At 38.0% G+C, this 10957-nt stretch overlaps 2 protein-coding genes across 2 annotated transcripts in view; one reads left to right on the top strand and one right to left on the bottom strand.

Annotated features, from left to right (window-relative positions):
- Positions 1-7369, top strand: part of LOC128734735 (ADP-ribose glycohydrolase OARD1-like) — a 33117-nt gene extending 25748 nt beyond the window's left edge. The window contains exons 2-3 of the mRNA XM_053829065.1: positions 6782-7084; positions 7147-7369. Coding sequence (XP_053685040.1) covers positions 6782-7084; positions 7147-7299 — 456 coding nt within the window. The 3' untranslated portion in view covers positions 7300-7369. The remainder of the gene's footprint in view (positions 1-6781; positions 7085-7146) is intronic.
- Positions 7370-7492: 123 nt separating this feature from the next.
- On the bottom strand, positions 7493-8593 carry LOC128736193 (dnaJ homolog subfamily B member 13-like). The gene is made up of 4 exons (XM_053830674.1): positions 8526-8593; positions 8350-8474; positions 8168-8291; positions 7493-8114 (listed from the first exon to the last, which is right to left on the bottom strand). The coding sequence occupies exons 1-4, from the start codon at positions 8591-8593 to the stop codon at positions 7493-7495; spliced, it is 939 nt and encodes a 312-aa protein (XP_053686649.1).
- Positions 8594-10957: the final 2364 nt, after the last annotated feature.

The raw sequence follows: 10957 nt of genomic DNA on the forward strand, positions 1-10957 counted from the left end.
TCCAGAGGAAATACTTGAGATGCGGGATATTCGCTTCTCCGAAACAGATATTGCAGCAGCAATCAAGAAGCTTAAACCGTCATTGCAACCGGGATCGGATGGTATACCTCCAATCATCTTCAAGAACTGTGCAGAATCTCTATGTACACCCTTAACCGTAATATGCAACCTGTCGTTGAGTCAGTCAACATTTCCAGATGCCTGGAAGGAATCGTTTCTATTTCCTGTTTTCAAAAAAGGCGATCGCACAGCTGTAGAAAACTATCGCGGAATTACTTCTTTATGCGCAGGATCTAAGCTACTGGAGACTCTTGTAAATAAGCTTTTGTTTCATGAAGCTAAGCGTCACCTTTCCTGTGACCAGCACGGATTTTTTCCAGGACGATCGACTACTACAAATCTCACAGAGTTTACATCACACTGCATTCAAAATATGGCAAACGGTACTCAAATAGATACTGTTTACACAGACCTGAAGGCGGCCTTTGACCGTGTGGACCATGATTTGCTGTTGGCCAAAGTAAAGCACATGGGTGCGGTGTCTAACTTTGTAGACTGGCTAAGATCATATCTAGTTAACCGGCATCTTTCTGTGAGGCTAAGAAACGCACAGTCAAGTTCATTTTGTAATCGATCTGGTGTCCCACAAGGGAGCAATCTGGGACCTTTGCTCTTTTCACTATTCTTCAATGATGTATACGCAGTGTTACCTAGAGGATGCAGACTTTTGTATGCAGACGATTTGAAACTCTTCCTCAGTGTTAAGTCCATTGAAAATTGTCGCGAGCTCCAGCGGGTTGTCAATATCTTCGTCGACTGGTGCAAAACAAACGAGGTCATCATCAGTGTGCGTAAATGCTCGGTCATCTCTTTCAGCCGCAAAAAGAGTCCGATTATATGGAACTACAACATCGATGGCGAGTTATTGGATAGAGTCTCCGTTATCAAAGACCTCGGTGTACACTTTGATGAAAAGCTCTCGTTCCGTGAGCACTACTCTTACATAATTGCAAAATCCAACAGAAATTTGGGATTTATATTTCGAGTCATCAACGAATTTCGGGATCCATATTGCCTGCGCGCTCTTTACTACTCTCTCGTGCGATCCGTATGCAGCTGTGGTATGGAGCCCTTACACAGGTATCTGGTCGTCAAGATTGGAAGCCGTTCAGCACAAATTTATTCGACACGCGCTTAAATATCTCCCAAGGAGAAACACATTTAATCTGCCTCCGTACCAAGACCGCAGTCGTTTGTTGAATATGGACACATTGGAGAGAAGACGAAAAATTGAAAGGGTCGTATTCATTGGGAAGGTATTAGTCGGCGAATTGGATTGCCCCGCAATTTTGGCTCAAATCAGCGTCAATGCCATCTCACGCCCTCTTCGGATTAGAGAGTTTCTTCGACCGGACATCAGACGCACCGAGTATGGCCAGAATGAGCCCATTCGTGTTATGTGTTGTTTGTTTAATTGCGTATACAATTTCTTCGATTTCTCTGTTTCGTGTAGTAATTTTAAGCAACAACTACTGCTCTCTTTTTCTGCTCTGCGCTTTTAGATAAGTTATAAAGTAAGTGTTTTTTATTCATGTAGACAACAACGTCAGATGAATCTTAAGCGAATAAATAAATATTGCATTTGATGCCCGAATAATTGTAACTAGATAAATTATCTTGGTTAAATTTATTTTAAATTATTGTCAAATTTAATGTGTAATTTTAATTGGTCATAACTTTCAAATTAAATGTCCAATCAAAAAACAATTCAATAGTGATCTATGAGGCAATATTTTCTTTCAAATGAGACTTCTAGCGCATATATCGCGGCTTGACCATCTCTGAGAAACAGGCGATAATTATTGCAGAGTCAAAACTTGTTTTTTAAGCATAACTTTTATGTTACTTGTTTGTTTTCTATAAAACTTGCTAGAATAATTTATAATAACACCAGCTTTCATTAAGCACTAAGATCGTAGAAATCGGTTGTTTGGTTCCGGAGAAAATCGGGTCACGTAGTTTTCATATTTTTGCTTATAATTTTAAAACGAATCGCCGGATCACGAATTAATGCAATAGTGATGTACTAGGCAATAATATCTTCGAAACAAAAATAAAAGCGGATGAATCGGTTAACCCATCTTCGAGAAACAGGCGATAGAAAATGAAGCGTGACACACACATACATACATACACACACAGATATTGCTCAGTTCGTCAAACCCTATCGATTTCGTGTTTCTAGACCAATTCCTAAACCTTTATTATAGTATAACAAAGGTAAAAAAAACTTATTTTAAATAAGTTTTATAGACATTCAGCTGAAGAATAATAGAGCCGCACAGTGGTCCGAAAGTCCAAAAAGCTGGCAAAAATGTCAAAACGACCTCCTTGAGGGTAGGTGACTACTGCAAAGTTGCTTGAAATACTCAGGAGATCTTTGTGATATCATTCAACTAGTGCTCAACCCTTAAATTGTAGGTAAACTCATTAATACACGTTATTGCCATAATATAATTTAATTATTGGTTAAATTTTTCAGTAATGGTTGAGACGATTTGATAACTCTCAGTTGCATTATAAGGTACTGAAAGGTCGGATAACATTACATTTTCATTTAATAATTGCTTAAGCAGTTTTTTTATTGAAAGGTTTTTTCACATTTCTGCGACTCATTCGATTTTCTCAGCTCATTTGATTCAGCAATTGTGCATTCTAATTGCATCCGAAAGGTATTATAGAGCAGCTATTTATTATTAAATAAGTTTTCAAATAAAGAAATACAAAAAAGTCAAATTCAATACAGACTCTGATGAAGCCGGCAAGTTGTAGGCGAAATACGTATCAGTCTGAATAATGAAAAAACTAATAAAAGTTAACCAGAAAAACTTTCTTCTTATTGCTTTGTTTTCAGCCTCTACTGTGCCCTTGATTAAATAATATTAGACTTCTATTTTTTTCTGATCTTACACTAACGCAGCCAATTCTTGAAGGCATCCTGGAAAATGACGATTACTTGAATCAATCATTTTTCTTGTCAACGGCCAGGCCAACTGCGCAGCATGTACCGCAGAGAGAATTTCAAGGAATCAAGTGGAACCAGAAAAAATACCTAATTCCAGTAAACTCCTTGAAATCAAGGGGAAGGAAGAAAGCGTGGACCTCCCGTACCAAACGCTTCCCATATACATAGATAATGATTTATTTACTTCTATTTTTTTCCACAGAAAAGTGTGAAATCATTTTTTTATATTATTTATTGTATTAGATATATTTATAATAGTTACGAATTTAGACTGGAGCATACATTAATGTAATGTAGCATACAGCGAACGATAATTACAATTCCATGACTAGTTTCGATGCTGTGTCAGATTTTGAATACTTTTGATTACTTTTTAAATAAAATATTAGCTTTGAACCATGTACATCCTTATCGTAAAAGGGTCTTCAATCTAAAATGCAAAACTTACAATAAAATGTAATGGGAGTGCTATGTCTCCTGTAAAATCTGTTGAAATGTGCAGATGTGCCTTAGAAACGCGTCATTCTGTTTCGATTTTCCCAAAACAAACTAAATTGTTGTTTTACGCTACGAAACTTTCTTTGGAGTATACTCCAAAATCAATTTAATAAACTATATTAATGCTTGTCCCTTTCATTTCTACGATATCCTGGACTAGCAGAATAATCAATGCCTACTATCATATATTGAAACCACTGCAAGGATTATTCGTTTCAATCAAACTGGCTGACATGAATTCGTACATCTTCTCAAAGATTTGTCTTTACTTTGTTAGTTGCAGAAAGTTGCAGCCAAATTTAGGCTTAATCAGTTCCTCGTAAGTATACCTGCACACTAAAAGTAATATGGCAGCGAAACTCGACGGGTTCCATAAGTTACGACTGTCAATTCAAAAGTGTTTAGATATTCGTCCTCATTTGTGTCATAATCAAGCCAGACTTGGTGAACCAATAATATTTAAAATTAGTGTAACCTTCTAAATAATATTGAAATAGGTATCTTTTAACTAAATATGTCATTATATATGATATTTATGCAACGTCTGCTACATACCGGTAAGAAACAACCATGCGTGTTTTTGAAAAGATTTTACCGGTTTTAACGTTATTAAACAAGTTCAGATGGCCGTAGCTTTTAGAAAACTACGAAACGGACAACCAAAACGAGGATTTAAGCTCATATGGGTATGTAGAAGAACACTTTTGAGTTATATGATCAATTAAAAATACTTGCAAAATGGGGTTTCTGCCAACTTTTTTGATTTTCGGACCACTGTGAGCCGTCCCGGCAGAGTTCTACAAAAATAGCCATAAATCGCTAGCAATGACACTTCACTGGATGATTTCATGGACTTGGGGAGGAGAAATTACCAGAGTAGTGGATGGAAGGTGTTGTCTGTCCCATTTACAAAAAAGAGTGATCAGCAAGATTGCTGTAATTACCGCGGCATCACGCTGGTCAACGCCACCTACAAGATGCTGTCCCAGATTTTGTTGCGTCGTCTGTCCCCAATAACAAGAGAATTCGGAGGATATGGTTAGAAATCAGTGCCTCAAAAAGCAAATATAAGGTAGAAAGAGGCTTCAGAGAAAGCAATGTTTACCTCCTACGGACAATGACTATTGATGGCGATGAACTGGAAGTGGTTAATGAATTCGTATATTTGCGATCTCTGGTAACCGCCGACAATAATACGAGTAAGGAGATTCAACGACGTTTCGAACAAGGAGAATTCGCCGACGTACAAAGCTGACGATGTATAAAACGCTAATCAGACCGATAGTTCTCTACGGACTCTACGGACTGTAACTTTGCTTACGAAAATCATAAGTGCACTTGCCGTATTTGATTGAAAGGCATTACGGACTATTTTTGGCGGAGTACATACGGATAGCGGAGAGTGCCGTAGGCGTATGAACCACGAGTTTCAGGCACTACTTGGAGAGATTCCCATCGTACTCTTGGCGAAAGTTGGGAGACTACGGTGGGCCGGTCACGTCGCAAGGATGCCGGACAACTGTGCAGTGAAATTCATTCTCTTTAAGAACCCCACCGGCCCAATGTACCAGATGGCTCGACCACGTTGAAGCCGACTTGCATGTGTCGAGACGCGCAACGAATTGGCGACAAGTAGCCCAGGTCCTGGTATAATGGAGAGGAATTCTTGATACGGCAAGAGCCACCCCCTTGCACGCGAACGACACTAAAAACGAACCAACTAACGACGTAAATGAAATTCACATCGGAACAATCGGAAAAGACCCTCATGACGAAAATGGACTAACGATTGGATACTCGGAACATGCACCTGTCGGCCTCTAAATTTCTTCGGAAGTATCCATATGCTTTTCTCTTCGAAAAGTGAAAAGTGAAAAGTGACTAAATTGACATCGTAACGCTGCAGGAGGTATCAGGTATCAGCATCTTTGACTCGAGCAGCACGTTCTGAAGGAGCGATGATACGTACGTATAGGTATGGTCACACCATCTGTCAGAGCTGCGGCAACCCTTTCGAGCTGGACGCAGCTTTTATCGTAATGGGCGAGATACAGAAACGAGCAACCGGGTGGTGGCCGAGCAACCTCCGAACGTGTAGATTATAAATTTGGGACCGAAATTGTAATACTAGGATATATAACGTAAACAACCTCTGCTTTGGAAGTCCGCTACTCAATACATGAAGTCAAAATCATTATCGGGAACTATAATGCTCAGGTTGGTCAGGAAGAAGAATTCTAGCCGGTGATTGGAGAGCTTAGCCATTTGTGTTTTCAGCATAACCTCCACCATCGGTACACCTGGAGATTACCCAACCAGACGGAATCACACATCTTCCTAGTTGTGATAGAAGGTCGGCTTTTTACAGAATTTATCGACCTATCGGAGCTCTACCATTGCTTTATACCGCTACCTGGTAATGGTTAACAGACATCAAAAACTATCCGTTGTAAACAACATATGATATCGGCACCCGCCACGATATAATCTAATGCAACAGACACAACCAGATGTCGAAAGCGCTGCTGAAAAGCGAGAGCTGGACGAAGCCTACTTTGAGGACTGTTGGAGTACCGTTAAAACAGCCGTTAACAGTATAGCGGATAATGTCTTAGGCGTTGTGGCCTTGACCGTCAGAATGTGGAGCGATACAAACAGAAACGGAGACAGCTAAGATACGAGCAGAAGCGGAGCGGCTAAGATTTTCCGGCTAAGTTTGTGGTTTTGTTGAATGGACATCGCTATCCGTTCATAGGTATCTGCCAAGCCAAGTTTTCGACCTCAGTCATCGCGATTTCATAGAATTTCGTTGCTAAATTCCAGAGATGTTACATGAGTTTCTGCTCTTGTTCATAATACATAATTTTAAACGCATTTCGCTTCGTTTCGTAGCTTTTTGACGTGGGACAGCAAGGCTTATAGAGGCACGGTACTCGTACTAGCACATACTGGATTCCTGTTTCAGAATCCCGACGATTCCTATTTCATAGTAAAGGGGATTCCTTTGCCGAGTTATAATAGGTATCCTGAGGATTCGCGTTTTGGATACTCATACAAGAATTCTGGTTCTATAGGAAAAGCATTCTGTACGAATCTTATCTTCTTATCTTCCAATCCGAGGAATCCCAGAGAATCTGTGGGAATTTTTTTGGTCCATCCGGGTAGCTTATTTGAGTTTACATACTAACTTAATCTGTTACAATTAGATACTTTTGATTCTACAATTTCATATGAAACCTTTATTATCTCCAATTTTAGTCCACCAAAATGTCGGAATGTGTACGTGAGATAGATGGAGACCTATTTTCGGCCCCAAAGGATTTCTCATTGGCGCATTGCGTAGCTGCCGATCTGAAGATGGGCGCAGGAATCGCCATCAAGTTCAACCAGACGTTCAAAAGAGTAGACGAACTAAAAGCTCAGCAAGTTGACGTCGGAGGTGTTGCCGTCCTGAAAGACAATCAACGCTTCATTTACTACTTAATCACGAAAAAGGGATCTTACAATAAACCCACCTACGACGATCTTATAAGATCTCTGATGGCAATGCGGAAGCACATGGTGAGTATGATACATACCAGAAAAAAAGCGTGGCTTCAATAACATTCAGATCATCATTTTAGCTCGAAAATGGGGCCAAAAAATTAGCGCTACCTCGCATCGGTTGTGGCATCGATGGCTTAGAGTGGACGAATGTAAAAAATATTCTAAATGATACCTTCGGAAAGGAGGGGGGTGATTTTGAAATCGTAGTTTACAATTTTGTTCCAAAGTAGAATTTACATAAATTTTGGTTGCCATGTTCCTTATAAATTATTATTTCAATCAATAAATGAATCTCGTACAAAAATATACGTTAGTTTCCGTCATAAGAAGTCAGTTCTTGGAATGTGTTCTTAAGAGTTTCTCTAATTTTCCTTGAAATAAATTTTGGATAATTTACTGAAAAAAAACAACTTTTAATTATTTTTAATGGCAAATTTTTTTAATGGTAAAAATGTTACCTTCGAATGAAACAAAAAGATCTCCCCGTGAGTTTGATTGCTCACCACCAGGTATAGGCAAACCTTCTCCTTGTAAAACTTTCACAAAATTTGGCTCTACCACATCTACAATCTGAATCACCAACTGTCTTCCGTCGATTCCGGTAATCTCCAGGGGAAATCCAACCAAGGCTTGCTCCACCGTGATCTGCACAACGGTATATAAATCGGCTCCTTTGCGCCAAAATACAGGATGCGGATTCTCTTTAACCACAAACACTATATCGGAGGGAATGATTTTTGGATTACGATCACCCGCTTCCTCGAAGCGAATCTTTGTTCCAGTGGGAATACCCCGGCTGATGTGAACAGTTAATGTTTCTTCTACCAGAATCGTTTCGAGTTCCGAATCATCCGCGAACTCGTCTCGAACGATTTGCATTTTTTTTATCGTACCGTAGAAAATTTCTTCCAAATCAAGATTGATGGCATGCTCGATATCGGGTCCTTTAATCTTAACCTTCGTTCTGTCATCCTGACAGAGTGGAGGTGGATTCGTTACCGCATCGATAAGATCCGCGTAAGGTGAGTAGGTGGCGAAGAAATCTCTACGATTGTATGATGAAATGCTTTGATAGACATGATACGTAATAATTCTTACTTATAGATTTTCATGCAGTTATTTGAAAATTTGTACGGCTCTACATATCCAGTTGGGGTCACAACACCGGCTTTCAGTCCTTCTTCACCGTAAATGTCGTAAATGCGTTTTCGTAGTGGATTTGCTGGAATTCGGATATCTGACTATGATGGGATTATGATTATTTGAAGTATGCAGCTTACACAAAACTTCGAAAGCTTCATGAAGTAGTTCCCAATAGTGAGCTATCGACATGGAAGGAAATGGAATTTCCGGTGTTTCATGGAAATCATTTTGAGGATGACAACGGACTGCCCATTTTCTATAACTAAATTGAATTCGATAAGTGTCAGTTTTCGGAAGAAATGGCAAAACCTACGCTAATCGAATTTCTACATCAGAAGCACTTTTGGGTATGTCCAGAATTGCATAATAATCGAATCCCATGTTTTGGAAGATTAGCGTTCCGAATATTGAATGTCAAATAAGATTCCGTTCGGTTGCTTTCTTTAGTAACAAAGCCTACTGCAACTTTGACACTTTTGATGTGGAACTATTGCGTTAAGGTGCGTTTAAACTAGGCAATTTTTTGGCCCAATGTTTCCAAGCAACATATGATACATTCACCAATGCATTACCAAATTCTTTTGTCATAAAAAAATTAAAACTAGCTTAGCGGTATTTAGAGAAATTAAAATAAAGGACTTAAGAAGTAAATTTCTTTCAAAATGTTTACAACGCACTCGGCTAAGTTTTCAATCCGCAATAAGTTTATTTAACTCTTTATTTGACTAGTTTTGATTGAATATTATGTTACTATTTTGACTAGACTTGTTAGAGATTTGTTTTGAACTTTTGTTTGCAATTTTCCTTTTCCATCTATCTGTTGTTTGTTTTCTTTTTCTTTTTCTTCTTTTTTTTGTATGTTCAGCTAGTCTATACCGTTTCTCTTCTTTGTCTCATCGTGATCCGGTGGAGTTTTTTTTCCCTACAGCCCACTGCCTTGTTGTATTGTTAATTCCACTGTTTGCACCAGAGCTAATGAGATATTAGTGGAGAGCACGGAGAATATTTTGTTTTGTTTCCTTCGAGGACTGCGTATCGTAGGATTCTAGGGTTACATTGGAAAAAGTACTGATTTGATAAACGACTAGTTTTTACTGGTTCAGAAATGTTGGAGTAAGTAGAATGTATTGGATTTATTCGTATGGAATCTATTTCATTTGTTCCAGTATTGGTACATTTTTGTTTTGTTTTTGCAATGCCTACATGGATTCCTTCAATTATAAAAATATATCGCTCCTCATAGTTCACAAAAAGTCACAAACAGGGGTTTCAATTTAAATTTTGGTTTAATATAAACGTGGGCTCATGCTTTCGCTTTTCTTTAAGTGAATTATTTTTGTTTTGGTGATTTTATATTGATTTAAATATACATATTTTTCACATTCTAAAAATCAGTTATGTTTATTCTTATTTTCGTATGAATGACGCCTTGTTAAAAATATGACCACTTTGTAATACCAGAAACCGCTTAATTTTTGTTTGAATTTTTGTATTTTTTTATTTTTTGACTGCCTTTCTTAAAACGTTTCAAAATTATGAATGTATACAAACTTTGGTATATTTAGACTGGTATCGACTCATTACATTTGTATGTGTGTTTATTTTTGAAAACGTTTGTTGAGAGAAAAAATTAGGAAGAAATTTTTTGTTATTAGTGTATGGAAGATTTTGCTTCTGCTGGCTGTGTAAAACTAAATCCATTTCATTACTGGTATTGGTTTGCTGTATTTTTTGTATAACAATTCAACTAATCTGAATAAGCTGTCAGCTTGTGAGTTTTGTGTTCAATGTGATTTTCATTAAGGCACATTTACTTATATTTTTATGTTAAAATTACTTCAATGTCTATCTTCCGTTATTCATGCGGAGTTTTAATCCGTCGTACACTTTCCTTACTTTGCGCTGCGTTTTGTTTCCTTCTCCATTTGTATTCGGAAATACAACATGTCTATCGATTTCACACTAATTTAACAACAACACTTATGAATCATTAGTTAAATAAATAATTGATATTATTGTTTGCACATATAATCGCTGTTTGTCCGACATTTCATCAGTATGGATATTTAATATCATTTTCCAATGTATTTACACAATTACTTTTTATGCGTTCCGGTAGTACATAAATTTTGAACAAGGAATTATGTTACGTGGCACAGTTATCTGAACAATTGGTTTGCCTAATGTTTAGATGAAGAGAGAATTTATTATTATGTACATTTTGCTTTGATTTTATGAAGAACCTGAGGTACTACTGACGATCAAGGACGAGAAGTTCGGTATTAACAATGAAGTATTCCACCACGCACACATATAAAGATTTTTTGACATTAGCTGGGGCCCTTGCTAAAGCTGTTTACAGTAGGAATAATATCAACAACATCAAATTCCAAACTCCCGGATCCTCTCCTCCACTCTTTGTTCCACTCTCACTCCTACATAAACGAGCCCCAGCTAATGCCATTCTCGTTAGCGACGAAACCGCAAATTACTTCATTCACGAAATTTTTCAAACTATACTACAGGGTTGCCATGGCAAGCTGCAAACCTGGGATTACTTCCAGTGTCAGTAGCTTATAAAACCTTAATGTTCGACGCTCATATTGATATGGTTTGCGTCATGTTCTAAAATGGGCAGAGCAATAGATGTTACTGGTACTGATTTCATGGAAATGGCCATAAATTGGTTGTTTCTTGACGGATCTCCGTCCTCTTCCCACCAATCAACTGAAAATGAAGTCTTGT

This window comes from Sabethes cyaneus, chromosome 2 (genome assembly GCF_943734655.1).
Source record: "Sabethes cyaneus chromosome 2, idSabCyanKW18_F2, whole genome shotgun sequence".
Lineage (NCBI taxonomy): Eukaryota > Metazoa > Arthropoda > Insecta > Diptera > Culicidae > Sabethes > Sabethes cyaneus.